Genomic DNA, 15,948 nt, shown 5'->3' on the forward strand with positions numbered 1-15,948 from the left:
CTGTATCAAAGGAATCTTCTCTTAAAATCTGTTTGGTGGTTTTGTATCAGGTAAACACTCAAGATTTCAGAGGTATTATTCGAGAGGATGCTGTTCTGTACCTGTTGGAAATTCCGAAAGGAGATATTGTGACAATTCTGGCCCAGAGCAAATATGATGGTAGGCACCTGGCATGTAATTTTTGTTTATGTACTTCCTGCTTTTATCTATAGCTCAAGCTGTGTCTCAGTGTAGTAGGTGAACAGCAAATATAGCAGTAGTCAGCTGCTGCATTTTGCTCTGTTCATATTTAAAGATTTTACTGCATCTTATTGGAGAAAGTGGGTTAGTAGAAATAATTAAAGCTTCTCATTTCCATGCAGATTTTAAGTCAAAATTACCTGTATTAATGGCTCTTCAGTCATTTGCACACAGCAGATTCTTATGGAAAATTTTTGCAAATCTACAATGTCCGGTAGTTTCTTTGTGCTGACTGCAGCAGTCTTCTAAGAGAGTCCCCAAAGCCCTGCTATAGACCTACTGAGAAAAATAATTGAACTAGATCTGGTCTTTCTCACTAGTTTACAGAGATATAATGGCCTGCGGCAGAGGAGATTCTTTCTTCATAAGGACACATTTTGAATGTGAAAAGGAAATGCCACAAAGCTTAGCCTTCACCAGAGGGGAGGTCTTCCGAGTGGTCGATACACTGTACGATGGAAAACTGGGTCACTGGCTGGCTGTGCGGATTGAGAGCGAGTTGGAGAAGGGCCTGATTCCAAACAAAAGCAGGTATCTTAATAACCTGTAGATCATGATGTTAATTGATGTTACTCTCTCTTGTAGTTTATTCCATCTCTGTCCAGTGTTATCAAAAACAGATGGAGCATGTAAATAAGTACATGCAGAACTCAGTTCTTATTTACCAGGGTCACTTGGGATCCTCTTCCCCAGTGGTGTCCTTGGGTTACACCCCTTTATTTGGTCTCATATAAATAAATGGTTGTGTTTTACTCTTATGTAGAAGAGGAAAGCGACACATTTAGAGGCAAAGACCTACGGTACTTCATGCATCTAACATGTAAAGGGGCTTTTGTGTCATACTGCTGTCCCTGCTCCTGATGTCAGGATGTATTAGGGGAAGCAGCCAAAGACTTGGATATGTTACCTATACATACATGTACATACATAGGAATATAGTGACGGCCATCCTGTACTATTTTATAGCATCAGTTGTGTCTATGATATGCTTTTCTGCCTGAAGAAATGCACACAAGTTGACTTGCTGACTTTTACAAATGGACTAAATGCTGTTTCTTTTTCAGGGCTGAGCAGATGGCCAGTGTTCAAAATGCTCAAAGAGATGGCTCCAGTGACAGGGCAGACTTCTGGCGGATGCGTGGCCAACGGTCTGGAATGAAAAAGAATCTAAAGAAGAGCCGTGAAGATTTGACAGCAATTGCATCTGTTAGCACAAAATTTCCAGCCTATGAGCGAGTCATGCTCCGGGAGGGTGAGTGAGTGACAGCATATGAAAACTGACAGCTCATTTCCTCATTTGTAAAAGACAGCTACAGCGATTTTTTCTGGCAACTTAAACAAATCAAGCCAACTGGCTTTATCTCTAGGCTAACTGCAAGTGGTAAAGTCTGTCTCTGGTCACAACCATGTTGTGGCCTGTCCAAAACATCACATTAAATTTGTTTAGATGAGGGGTTCCCCCCCTTCAGTAACCAGTTCCTCTGCATGCCCCTCCTGTGAACATTGTGGGCTGCCAAATAATGGAATAGTCCACAATACAAAATATGGAAACACAAACTATACTAACGCACAGTGTGTTCATAATGTTTTGAGAAGTTAAAAAAAGACATGTAAGCATTTCAGATATTACAATTGAGCTTCTGTTGTGCTGCTGTTATAACTGTAATGTGTGTCAGTTTTCAAAGTCAGGCTGGCTCATTTGTAGATACACTTAGTAAATACTCAGGGCAAGGCACTCTCTCCATCAGTGCTGCTGTGCGCCCCCTTTTCTTGAACTGTGTTGTGAAAATGTATCCTTAATTTTTTCTCTAAGTGTAGCTTATCTGCTGTCATGCTAGTATTGCATTTGCTAGAATACAGTCTATTCTCATAGATAAGCGTGGATTATTGTATATGTTAGGATAATAAATAGGTATTTTCAAAAAAACAGGCTTTGAATGTTCTTTGTTGGAACAAAATAGTAATGATGCCCTTCAAATCTGAATAACTCTTTTCAAGAGACCTCTTTTCAATATCTCTTGTGGAAAGCTTAGCAAGGAGTGTGCCAACTTTATTCTGGTTAAATGTGAGTTAGCATCTCAGCATGACACACCTGTGACTGCACAAAAGTGTTAAGGGACATGTTATTTTAAAATAACATTTAAGAGACATGTAGGGATTGTTTCAACAAAAGCAAACACACTGAAGCAATAGCTGCTAAGATGTAGAGTTAATAATTATTTTGGACTGCGTTAGAACAGAACATTTGCTGTACTGACTCGTGTGAGAGATATTTCACAGAGCCATATTGTGTGAAGGGTATCTGCAAGTAATTGTCTCTTAAGGGTGTCAGCTGCTGTTTGTTGGCCTCTGCCAATTTGCAGTGAAAGTATGTCTGAATTGTGAGGAACTTTTCCCTTTGTGAGGACAAAATGTCCTCACGTATTTTACAGATGATTATTATGATTGGATGATTTGGGGGGATATTTATTTCTGTATTTTAGAGGGAACAGTTTTTGTTTTGGTCATTATAAAATAGAAACTAGTCATATGCAGCTTTCTATTTTCAGCTGGTTTTAGGCGCCCTGTGGTGATCTTTGGTCCCATTGCAGACGTAGCAATGGAGAAACTTTGCAATGATTTGCCTGAGATGTATCATGCTGCCAGTAAGTCTTTCAGTGCTCCTCTCTTAACACAATCCTTCAGCATTTAATGATCCACGGAAACATTATTAAGGACATGATGACATAGCTGTATTATTCTTGCAGAAACCGAGCCTAAAGATGCAGGCTCAGAAAAGTCCACCGGCGTTGTGCGTTTGAATACTGTGAGGCAAATCATTGAGCAGGTACACTTATTCACTCCCCCCACCCACCCCTGAGCCGTTTCTCTTAGCTTTTTATCACGTTGGGAAGCCAAGTAGGAGATACTGGGGATGGGGATGCTGTTATTTTGCTGTCCTTTTTGTACCTGTAACCTTCCTATTGCTGCACTTTTAACAGGATAAACATGCTCTATTGGATGTGACCCCAAAAGCCGTGGATCTGTTAAACTACACCCAGTGGTTCCCAATTGTAGTTTTTTTCAACCCAGATAGCAAGCAGGGTGTGAAAGTCATGAGGCAAAGGCTAATTCCCACCTCCAACAAGAGCGCACGGAAGTTGTATGACCAAGCAAATAAGCTGAAGAGGACCTGCTCGCATCTTTTCACAGGTAGGTGGAAATAGGTTGCTTGCTTCTTTGTTTGGTTTTCTTTGAAAGCATGTCTAGGTGCAGAGTGAATTTCACATGACAGCCCTTCTCAGTGCATGGAGCAAGTCTTATTTCAGTGGAGGTCGAGTAGGAATTATGTATTGGATGGTGTATGACCCATGCTTTTTAAATGCATGCTGGTCACTTAGTCCCATGCATGAAATATCTTTCTTGCTTTTTTCCTGTACTTCCTTTCATCACAGAATAATGGGACCCCCTGCAATGCAAGGATCTCAGCTAAAGCATCCATACAATAAGGTTTTTAGTTTAACTTCTCAACTTGCCCACCACATTAAATATGTAACTGGTAGAATCTGTTGCTCCATCTTTCCAATAGATAGCAGAATATACAATCATGTTTCCAAAATATTTTAAAGATGCTATAAAAAAAAGTTCCTTCTGAAATCAGGATAAGAAGCAATGGTTTGAAGTGATAGGTAAATAAAAAATAGTCTTGGCATTCTCATCAGCTAAAAGCAACAGCAGCAAAGCTTATTAATGATTTCTTCGGGAGTCTAGAATAACTTTATAATCAGTGGAGAACATTAACACTATGGAGTGTTATATGGAGTGTTTCCATTGTTTTGAAAATGACTGAAGTAATATAGTGTTGTGTATGAGACTAATGCTTTGAAAATATAACCATTTTTTATTTAAAAAAATATCTGCAGCTACTATTGATCTAAATTCAGCCAATGATGGTTGGTATGGCAGCCTAAAAGATACTATTCAGCAACAACAAGGCGAAGCCGTGTGGGTCTCCGAAGGAAAGGTAGGTGGTCATAAGAATGTAGCAGCCCTTTTGGGTAAGGCCAGCATCTTGTTCTCACAGTGGCCAATCAGATGCCCAACGGAAGCTCATAGGCAGGACCTGAGCACAAGAGCAGCCCTCTCCCCTCCTGTACCTCCCAGCAACAGGAACTCAGAAGGAGACTGCAACCAAGATTGCAGGCAGAGTACAGGCATCCCCCCACTTCTACACAACTGACTCTGCTGCACCATGTTTTATCGTGTTTTTAATATTCTGTTGGGAGCCATCCAGAGTGGCTGGGGAAACCCAGCCAGATGGGCAGGGTATAAATAATAAAATTATTGTTGTTGTTGTTGTTATTATTATTATTATTAACTGGGGGAAAATGGCAAAAAACTTTGCCAGTGAGAATTGCAACCTAATGAAAACTTCCAGTATCTCATGTTGCTATTAGTAGTGAAAATGGAGCGCTATCATTGCTTTTAATGGTACATGGTAGTCCCATCTATTGAAGCTTCTTTATACTGTGTCTTACTGTGTTACATAATGTGAGCCCTGATGTGACAAGGAGAACATAACCTCTTCACAAAATCCCTTTACAGCTGGAAGGAATGGATGATGACCTGGAAGACCGTATGTCATACTTAACTGCGATGGGCGCTGACTATCTGAGCTGTGACAGCCGACTGGTCAGTGACATGGAAGACACTGATGGAGAAGGCGGGGCTTACACAGACAACGAGCTTGATGAGCCAATCAACGAGCCCAGAGTTTCCTCCATTAGTCGGTCCTCCGAGCCCGTGCAGCAGCAGCAGGAGGAGGTGAGAAATCCAGAAGAAGACTGCTGTTTTTCTCTCAGAGCATTAGGTGGTAAAACATTGACAACACATGCTCACTGAAGTGATGTGAGTGGGAAATTCAGTGGCATTTTGAGTTGTTGGTGTCTATTGTGTGCACTCCTATGTAGAAAGGAAGATGTTTTATTGCTCTAACAAGGGGGGGTGGGGTGTTCCCTGCTTCAAATTACCTTGTGGTAAAATGGCTGTATTGTACAAGAGCAGTGCTGCCATTTGAATTATATTTAAAGGAAGAAAAAAAACAGAAAACAAAACACTTTTCCCAGCAGTTGCAGACTGTAACTATGCCTCCCACAAGTCAAGAACTGCGTGACTGTATGCATAATGAGCTACTATTACTTGTCCATAGAGTTTAAGGAAATCCAGCCCAGAACCAAGAACTCAAATGAGAAGAGCTGGTAGCAGGGAAGTTCTGAGGGATCCCAGCCCACCGCCAGCATTCAAGCCTGAACCCCCAAAGGTAATTGGAGAGGAAGAGAACAACTAACTGGGGTCGAGTGTTGCATTTGCTAATAAGGGTTACTTACTAAGAGCATTTGCCTCAGAAGGCCTCTCAACATTCCCTGCTTGATTCACAGCTCCACATTTTCATCTTAGCTAAACTTTTTCCCAGTGTGGTGCCTCAACTACCTGTTTTTCCTTAGCTCAAAATATCAGTAACCAGTTTAGGCTTTACAAACTATATTAACCAGTCCCTCATGGCTGATCATTTCCAGACCAAAACTGCTACTTCTATGTAAATACTATTGCTGTACTGGCTGTTGCCTTATGCTTTCAGGGTAAACTGCAAAACAGAGAAGATCCCTATGATATCCCTAAGAATTACGAAGCCAGAACAGGCAGCCCTAATGCTGCTAGCAGTGAAACTTATGGAGTACCAATGAAAGTGGCCCCTCCCCCAATAGCCATCAAACCTACTTTTGGGCGCCCCATATTGAAATCCTCTCAGCCACCTGTCCCATCAACGGAAGTGGAGGAGAAATCGGAGGAGGGGATAGAAGAACCAGGGAACACACCAAAATCTGTGCTGGGGAAAGTTAAAATTTTTGAGAAAATGGACCACAAAGCAAGACTTCAACGAATGCAAGAACTACAAGAAGCACAAAATGCCAGGGTATGAAGTGAACCACAAACTGATTTTTTGCATTTGTGTCTGTTTTAGAAATTATTGCCACTCAAACTATTGAAACATCATAAAAACAGTGGATTAGATCTAGAGATCCTGTGAGCAGAGGATTGTACCCAATGCTAGTACATCACAGAGTAGACCTGTTGAAATTAATAGAAATGGCTATCTTCATTCAATTACTCTGAGAAGAAGTTAGTTGGCTACAAGCCACAGTTCCATTTGCAGAAAGAATAATAGAGGTGATTTTGGCTGATTCCCCTTGACTATCTGCTATCTGCTATGGGGTTGAAGGACTCTCCAGAAGAGTGTGGAGCTGGAGATTGCTGAGGAGAAGGATGAACTGGAGCAAACGGCCTCTCCTTCTGTCAGCGGCAAACTCTAGAGCACAGCGACTTGTTGGAAGGCTAGGCTGATTCATTGGTGAAGAGAGAAATATTTTAATCTTTCCCAATAACAAGTAGGTTTTTAGGTACTAGTAGCTGTGTACTAATAGCTTTATTCTCTGCTGCTTTGTATGCTTTTTGAATACTGTGACAATCTGTAAATTGGGGAAATGGAACTTGTTATCATGTCACAGTTACACTGGGTTTAGTCACCCATTACGGGAAACTTCAAAATGTTTTGATCATACACTCTCCTTTTACAGGTGGAAATAGCTCAGAGACACCCAGACATTTATGCTGTCCCAATCAAGACACAAAAACCAGACTGGACCCAGGCTGCCAGGTAAAATGTTGCATGTTCAGGTATATGTTCAATATATCTCAAGCCTATTCTTCATCATTATTAATCCCAAAGTGGATTACAATAAAATAATGGAATTATCTGTGAATGTTACTGGCTTTGTGTCTTTGGGTTAGGGATTCAGTTATGATAGAGGTCTACAAGCTGGCAAAATTTACTTGCTGCCAAAAATAATAACTGATATACATCTACAAGTAACTAAGTTTATTACCTCCTTTTCAGACTGCTCAGTGCCAGAATTGCTCCTCTTTCCTATTGCTCATTGTGGTTCTGAACGGAATCCTGTCTGCATCCATCACCAGCCACTTGCCCTTACTTTAAAAGCTGCCCACAGCCCTTCCTCCATCTTAACTTGTTTCTTCTTATATTCTTGGCTGTGACCTCCTGCCCTTAGCCAACCAAAGATCTTCTGCTTCCTTAACTGGCTCCACCATTCCCCTTTGCTGGTCCCTAGACATGGAAGTACTCCCCCCGTGTTCATGGTGTCGCCACCACCCCTTTCTCTCCATCCTTCCTCAAAACTCTTTTTTTCCCTTCAATTTTTTTATTGATTTTCCACAAAATTTATAAACACAAATAAACAAACAAACAAAAATCCTAACCTTATTAAAATTAATCTTATTAACATTGTTAAGCAATTTCCACGTATCCCCTTGGTTGAATTTCAGTGTATATCATTTTAACGGTTTTCCAAAAACAAAATTCTTATAAAATTAACTTAATCACTTAACATCTTTCTATCTTTCTTTCCAATTTAGCATTAAACATATTATTTCATCACATTACATATTTCACTCCTAATCCTATCTGGTATTTGCAAACATTTCCAATTAAGTTAACTTAACATATTTAACTACATAGTCTTTAAATTTCGACCATTCTTGCTGATACTCCTCCTTCTGATCGCGAACTCTTCCAGTCAGGTCAGCCAGCTCCGAAAAGTCCATAATCTTCATCTGCCAATCTTCCACTGATGGTACTTCTTGTGCTTTCCAGTTCTTAGCTAATAAAATTCGAGCAGCAGTTGTGGCATACAAAAATAATTTAACATGCCTGGTATTACAAGCCTGGTAGATGAAGGGAACGCAGTGGATGTAGCCTACCTTGATTTCAACAAGGCATTTGACAAGGTGCCCCATGATATTCTTGTAAAGAACCTGGTAAAATGCGGTCTTGACTATGCTACCACTCAGTGGATTTGTGACTGGCTGACTGACCGAACCCAAAGGGTGCTCATCAATGGTTCCTCTTCATCCTGGAGAAGAGTGACTAGTGGGGTGCCACAGGGTTCTGTCTTGGGCGTGGTCTTATTCAACATCTTTATCAACGACTTGGATGATGGACTCAAGGGCATCCTGATCAAATTTGCAGATGACACCAAACTGGGAGGGGTGGCTAACACCCCAGAGGACAGGATCACACTTCAAAACGACCTTGACAGATTAGAGAACTGGGCCAAAACAAACAAGATGAATTTTAATAGGGAGAAATGTAAAGTATTGCACTTGGGCAAAAAAAATGAGAGGCACAAATACAAGATGGGTGACACCTGGCTTGAGAGAAGTACATGTGAAAAGGATCTAGGAGTCTTGGTTGACCACAAACTTGACATGAGCCAACAGTGTGACGCGGCAGCTAAAAAAGCCAATGCAATTCTGGGCTGCATCAATAGGAGTATAGCATCTAGATCAAGGGAAGTAATAGTGCCACTGTATTCTGCTCTGGTCAGACCTCACCTGGAGTACTGTGTCCAGTTCTGGGCACCACAGTTCAAGAAGGACACTGACAAACTGGAACGTGTCCAGAGGAGGGCAACCAAAATGGTCAAAGGCCTGGAAACGATGCCTTATGAGGAACGGCAAAGGGAGCTGGGCATGTTTAGCCTGGAGAAGAGGAGGTTAAGGGGTGATATGATAGCCATGTTCAAATATATAAAAGGATGTCACATAGAGGAGGGAGAAAGGTTGTTTTCTGCTGCTCCAGAGAAGCAGACATGGAGCAATGGTTCCAAACTACAAGAAAGAAGATTCCACCTAAACATTAGGAAGAACTTTCTGACAGTAAGAGCTGTTTGACAGTGGAATTTGCTGCCAAGGAGTGTGGTGGAGTCTCCTTCTTTGGAGCTCTTTAAGCAGAGGCTTGACAACCATATGTCAGGAGTGCTCTGATGGTGTTTCCTGCTTGGCAGGGGGTTGGACTCCATGGCCCTTGTGGTCTCTTCCAATTCTATGATTCTATGAACATCTTTCTTGGGCAAGTCCAAACTTGTTATTCCAAGAAGAAAGGGCTCTGGTTTCTTAGTAAATGTATATTTCAACATTTTTTTCAATTCATTATAAATCTTTTCCCAGAAGTCTTTCACCTTGGGGCAGGTCCACCACATATGATAAAACGTACCCTCTTTTTCTTTACAGTTCCAACAAAAATTATCACTGTTATGGTAAATCTTCGCTAGTTTTACCGGAGTCAAATACCATCTGTACATCATTTTCATTGTATTTTCCTTTAACATGCAGTGAACTTGACCCCTTTCTGCCACAATTTTCCCCAGTCCTCAAACATTAAATTATGTCCCACATCTCTTGCCCAATCTATCATCACTGATTTGACTTGTTCATCCTTTGTATGCCACTCCAACAATAAATTATATATTTTAGACAAATTTTTAACTTTAGAATCCAACAACTCCATTTCCAACTTAGATTTTTCCGAAGCAAAACCATTTTTCTTGCCTACTTTGTACAATTCATTAATCTGGTGGTAATGTAACCAATTTATCTTATCTTTTACGTGATCAAAAGGTTTTAGTTTATAACCTTCTTTATCCTCCAATAACAAATCTGAGTATCTCAACCACTTGATGTCCATATTTAACTTTTTCTGGGCCTTCGCCTCCATTGGCGAGAGCCATCTGGGTGTCTACCTTTCTAAGAGATCTTTATATTTTATCCATACATTATATAGAGATTTCCTAATTACATGGTTTTTAAATGCATTATGGGCCCTTACTTTATCATACCATAAATATGCATGCCATCCAAATACATTGTCAAATCCCTCTAGGTCTAAAACATCAGTATCTTCCAATTTCCAATTGTATCCATTCTTTAATCCAGCAGAGAGCTGCTGCTTCAAAGTAAATTTTTAGATCTGGCAGGGAGAATCCCCCTCTTTCCTTAGAGTCTGTAAGTAGTTTGTATTTAATTCTGGGTGTCCCCCCCCCCGCCAGATAAATCTAGATAAAGCTTTCTGCCATTCTTTAAAACATTTCACATTGTCAATAATTGGGAGGGCTTGAAACAGAAAAAGCATCTTTGGCAATACATTCATCTTAACCACTGAAATCCAGCCCATTAATGACAATTTTAAATTTGACCATATCTCTAAATCTCTATTAACTTCATTCCATAGTTTCTCATAGTTATCTTTATATAAATTCAGATTTTTCCCAGACAGATTCACACCCAGATACTTAACTTTTTTCACAAAATCTAGGCCCGTCTTTTCTTGTAGTAGTTTTCTTTCCTCATTGTCCAGATTTTTCTCTAACACTTTGGTTTTGCTCTTATTTAACTTGAATCCTGCTACCTGCCCATATTATTGTATCAACTCCAGTGCTTTTACTGCACTGGAGTCTGGATCTTGTAATGTCAGTACTAGATCGTCAGCAAAGGCTTTTAATTTATATTGTTTGGATCCTACTGTAATACCTTTGATTTGTTCATCTTTTCTAATCATACTTAGCAAGACCTCTAGGACTGAAATAAACAGCAGAGGGGAAAGTGGGCACCCTTGCCTGGTTCCCTTCTCAATTCTAATTTCCTCCGAGACCACATTATTTACAATAATTTTAGCTTTTTGTTCTTGATAGATCGCTTTAATACAATTTTAAAAATCTTGACCAACCCCCATACTCTCAAAATTATATAGCATAAACCTCCAAGATACATTGTCAAAGGCCTTCTCTGCATCAATAAACATTAACATTGCTTCACAACTCTTTCTTGCTTCTAATTTTTCCAAAATATCCGCAACATTCCTAATATTGTCTTTCATATGTCTTCCAGGCAGAAATCCTGCCTGGTCCTTGTAGATATATTTAGATAAAACCTTCTTTAGCCTGTTAGCCAATATATTTGCAAAAATTTTATAATCCACATTGAGTAGGGAGATTGGTTTTTAAGATTGGATCTATCTTGACCCTGTTTAGGAATCAGAGTAATATACGCTTCCTTCCAGGTTTCATGTGCTTTGCCCCCTCGCAGAATTAAATTGGTTACTTCTACCAGTGGTTGAATAAGCCAATCTTTCAATGTCTTATAGTATTTCGCTGATAGACCATCAGGTCCCGGTGTCTTGCCAAGTTGCACTGAATTTATTGCCTGTTCAACTTCCTGTCTTGTAATTAAACCTTTTAGTAGGATCTTTTTATCATCCAGAATCTGCTGCAAACCATTAATCTTGATAAATTGCTCAATTTTTGCCAAATCTTTATGTTTTTTACACAGCTGTTTGTAGTATTTGTAAAAACATTTTCTTATGTCTTGCAGGATTCTCTACAGATTTTCCTTCTTTTACTATGTTTGTGATAGTACTTTGCTTTTGTCTCTTGTTTAACTGCCAGGCTAATAATTTCCCACATTTATTTGCAGATTCAAAATTTCTTTGTCTCATCCTTCTTATCTTCCATTCTATTTCTTGATTTACTAACTGTGAATATTGAATCTGTAAAGCCTTAATTTCTTTTTGTATCTGCAGATTCTTTGGGTTTCCTCTAAGCATCTTCTCTTTATCTTTCAATTGCTCCATAATTTTATCTTTTCTCCTGATGGAATTTTGCTGTATCAGAAATCCTCTCATCACTGCTTTGCTGGCATCCAAAATAACCCTAGTTTCCGTTCCCTGATTCATATTAAGTTCAAAATAATCTTTTAGGGTTTTTGGGCTTTATTCACAATTGAAGTACTTCTCAACAAATCATCATTCATTCTCCATCTGAAGGAACCCTCTACAAACATTTTCAGGTCCATAAAAACTGCATTATGATCGGAGCAAGTTTTAGGGCAAATTTCCGTTTTTAATACTTTAGAAACCAAGTCTCTAGATTGATTCTCAAAAATGATTGGTTTGCATCTGAGAAAAAAGTGAAGTCTTTTTCAGTTGGATTTCTAACTCTCCATGTCTGACAAATCAAATTTGTCAGTTATATTAAAAAAAAGTATTAGGTAATCTGCCAGTATTCAAATTCTTTTGTCTCTGAGTCCTATCCATCAAAGTAGATGCAACTCCATTCAAGTCTCCCATTAAAATTAATTTATAATCCAAGTGTTCCAAAAGACTTGTTTCCAAGTTCTTAAAGAATTCTGCTTTGTCATCATTAGGTGTGTAGATTCCTAGTAACAAATATTTTTCGCCTTGTGCTATAATTTCCACTGCTATGTATCTTCCCTCCTCATCTTTAAAAATCAATTTTGGATTCCATTTTTCCTTTATATAAAAAAACCACTCCTCTTTTTCACTTTGTCCGAGGAAGTGAATTCTTGTCAAAGTCTTTTATTTATTAAAATTTTTTCTATGTAATCTCGTGACATGGGTTTCCTATAAACAAATTGCATCCAAATTCTGTTTTTCCAATACATGAAAAACCTGTCTCCTTTTCTGAAGTGAATTTAAACCATTGATGTTCCAATAATAGATTCTCAAAGCCATGATTAAAAACAGGCTGAGAAAATTCTTAAATGTTTTTTGACATTTAAAATCAGTTCTGAAGAAAGAAGACACTTTTTCCCCAGTTTAGAATGTTTCAGGGCAGCCACAGGATACAAAGTAACAAAGTCAGTAGGAATGGAGATTAAATGTTTCTTCTTCCATTGAGATTAAATGTTTCCTCCCGGAAGGTCTGCTGCAAAATGAAGGAGCCCAATTGTTGTTTAACACAGTCTTGCAGGGATTGTAGGCTTTAAAATCTTTTTTTCTCCTCTTCCCCCTACTTCAAAGCGCTGGGGCTCTTTTAGCCGAAAGAGCTCCCAACTGCCATTACCGTGCCATCCCTCTTTTGATTAATGTTGACTTTGGCCAGTAGCAGAGCTTGAGGTAGAGCAGAGCCACAGAGCCTCCCTCTCAAGACTGGGGTCACTGCTGCTCACCTGAACAGTGGTGGTGGTGGAAGGTGGAGGCCATTTGACACGGATGCACTGATGGGAACCATGCAGTGGTGAGGCTTCTCCTACTCATTCAGTTGTGTGGTCTTAACCCAGTCCCAGTCCCATGTAGGGAAGCCGCAGCAAAGCTGGAATAAAGAGGGTGGCTTATCAGCTCTACCACAACTGTGTAACACTGTAAAATGTCATGCACACGGAAGGACTAAATAAATAAGTAACACAACACAACAGTATGTTACCTTAACTAATTTTAATACTGATAACTCCAGAGGAAAAAAGATTCTGATAGTATGACAGAGAAAGAAGAGGACGGCTGGACTGACTGTTGTTCACAGTAACCGAAATGTACAAGTTGACACATGCACAACGGCAGTCCTTTGCACACTGCTCTGGAAGATTTGTTGAACACAGTGGGTCATTATTTCTGCATAGGATTGGGGTGTATATTTGCAGAGACCTAAAGGAGTGCGAATGTATGAAATGCTGAAGAATTGTTTCTTAGTTTACACTGATTTAATGTTTGCAACCCGAAAGCTTTTCCCTGTGCAAGTAGTAATGGCTTCAAGCTGTTGTCCAGGGCAACTGCCTGGATTCATGTTTGCCCCGTGGCAGCAGTCCTGGGCAAGGCTGCCTGCTCCATTAGGCAGGACGGAGCAGCTCAGCTCAAGGCGTAGATTTAGGAGTCCTGTGAAATGGCAGTGAATGGTCAACCACTTACGAGCAAATGGACTGCTGATACAAAACAAATAATGTAAACAGTTGGCCTTTTTTTGTCACAATGGGATGTTGGATTGACTCTTAATTTTCCTCCTCATGTCCCAAAAGTTAAATGGGGTCCTGGCAGGCACCTGCTGGTCAGGTTCCAATTTTTGCAGTAGGGAACTTTTAAACAGAACTGTTATTTGTGCAAAGCACAACCATGTGGAAGAGCACCATTCCAGCATTTTATATGGTGGGGATAAAGCTTGAAACAGCCTTGGAAGTAGTCATAAGACTGCTTTTAAACTGGTTATAGAGCTGCTTGAGACACACTCTTTCTGAGCACCAGCTGTATCTAAATTCACATAATGTGCTTTGATGTTAGTTCCAGACCTCCAGAGCCGCAGAAAGCAGCAGGTAGACCTTACCTAGATAAGCAAGGAAGTTACGGCAGCGATGCAGAAGAGGAGGACTATCGACGACAGCTAGCGGACAATTCTAAACGTGGATACTATGGACAAGCAGCTCGATACAGGGATACGGAATTATAGATTTCTTGGCTACCAGAACCATTTTATTGGGACACACCTGCATGGCCAAACTGAAGCCCTGGTTACTTTTAAAAAGGATATGTATATTTGGAGCTACTGATGAACTCAAGATGTATCTGCACACTGGAATGTCCAATATAAGTATTGGAGGGAGTGAATCACTGTTGCCTAAACACTGTGGCCTATTTTATAAAAGGACCAAAAAAATATTTTTAATATTTGCATTAATTCCTGGCATTTATGTCTTTTTAACTCACTCTCTTCTTTATTTACATTGCCTTTTTAACTATTGTTTTAATTATTGTGACATGATGGAAGCAAGATGAAAAACACAGTTTTAATGCAAGAAAAACAAAAAAGTGCCTTTCTAATAAAAACTGTCCTGAGCTGATCTCTGACATCTGATGCTTCTGCAAAGCCTTCATGTTTCTGTTGCCTAACTTTGTACGTTTCATGGCTAACATTTTCCCTTTGGATGTTATTTTTCTACTTTAAATAGATCAGCATAAAAATTTTCATAAGCAATTGCTGTACATACGAAAAGGTAACTTTGTTGGCTGCCTGCCACAAGGCAAGGATGCCCCAAAACTGAGAAAATTATGTAGAAAATAAATCAGATGATCTGTGTCTTAAACCTTTTTGTGAGTCATGAAATAATAAAGGGATATATTCTACAAAAAGTTGCCTTTTTCCTTTCAACTTTAAATTTAAATATTTTAATAATGCCTTGAATATTGAGTTGTTTATTAATATCAGATGTTTGAATGGAATGAAGTCATTATTGAAGATATTCCTTATTTTGTTTTTGGTCTACAAAGCTTACTTTTTCATTATTTGGAGGTCTTGCAGAAGAATGTTAGGAAATTAAAAGTTGGCCTCTTCAAGTGGTGCAGTCCACGAGCAAGGGAAATACAAAGAGATCACAGTGGTGGTGTAATACCAATTTTTGTGCCAATCCCATCCATGCTATTACGGACAGTGTATTTCCTCTTGAACCTGTGTGCATCCTCCACAGTTCGGAAATGCTTTTCAGACAGAGTCAACTCTGCATTTAGTCAAGAGTGTGTTTTTGGGGAGTATCTGTGCCTTTTGAAGAACTGTTGCAGCTGGAATGCTGTGAGGAGACAGGCAGGAGTTGGGGAATCTTCAGCCCTCTTGAGTGCAGGCAATCTGTGCTACTCTGTGGGGCTCTGTAAGGGAAAGCCATAGATCTGGCCTGTCAGCCACCTTGTTTTTTAAAGGATGCAAGTGAGATCTGCAAGAAAATGTTGCACTATATCTACTCCCTAAGGGAAGTGCTTGTGTTCATAACTGAAAAACTGGCAAAAGAGTTCAGGCTTCTGGTGAGGTGGGAAAGGGATAACAAAAAGCCTTTCCCCCCCCCCAGACTGCTGGGGGGCATCTGGCTGAGGCATAGGACTCCCGTGCAGGCTGATCAGACTAGCTGGGGGAGGGGAGGTGACTGTCCCCCATTGTCATAGGTAGATGACTCCTTGGTGAAATTTGGGTTGGCTGCAGAGGCGGAGAAATGTTGGAGAAAATATAAAAAACAGGAAGTGTGAAGCCTTTGCCAGCGGGAGAGGGA

The 15,948-nt window shown here is 39.9% G+C and overlaps 1 protein-coding gene across 1 annotated transcript in view; it reads left to right on the plus strand.

The window, feature by feature from the left end:
* TJP2 (tight junction protein 2) overlaps window positions 1-15,043 on the plus strand; it is a 61,924-nt gene extending 46,881 nt beyond the window's left edge. The window contains exons 12-23 of the mRNA XM_079996188.1: window positions 51-159; window positions 561-771; window positions 1,305-1,492; window positions 2,790-2,885; window positions 2,988-3,067; window positions 3,222-3,432; window positions 4,143-4,243; window positions 4,825-5,043; window positions 5,429-5,539; window positions 5,858-6,193; window positions 6,855-6,934; window positions 14,198-15,043. Coding sequence (XP_079852314.1) covers window positions 51-159; window positions 561-771; window positions 1,305-1,492; window positions 2,790-2,885; window positions 2,988-3,067; window positions 3,222-3,432; window positions 4,143-4,243; window positions 4,825-5,043; window positions 5,429-5,539; window positions 5,858-6,193; window positions 6,855-6,934; window positions 14,198-14,363 — 1,908 coding nt within the window. The 3' untranslated portion in view covers window positions 14,364-15,043. The remainder of the gene's footprint in view (window positions 1-50; window positions 160-560; window positions 772-1,304; window positions 1,493-2,789; window positions 2,886-2,987; window positions 3,068-3,221; window positions 3,433-4,142; window positions 4,244-4,824; window positions 5,044-5,428; window positions 5,540-5,857; window positions 6,194-6,854; window positions 6,935-14,197) is intronic.
* The last annotated feature ends 905 nt before the right edge of the window (window positions 15,044-15,948 follow it).

This window comes from Podarcis cretensis (genome assembly GCF_951804945.1).
Source record: "Podarcis cretensis genome assembly, chromosome: 11".
NCBI lineage: Eukaryota > Metazoa > Chordata > Lepidosauria > Squamata > Lacertidae > Podarcis > Podarcis cretensis.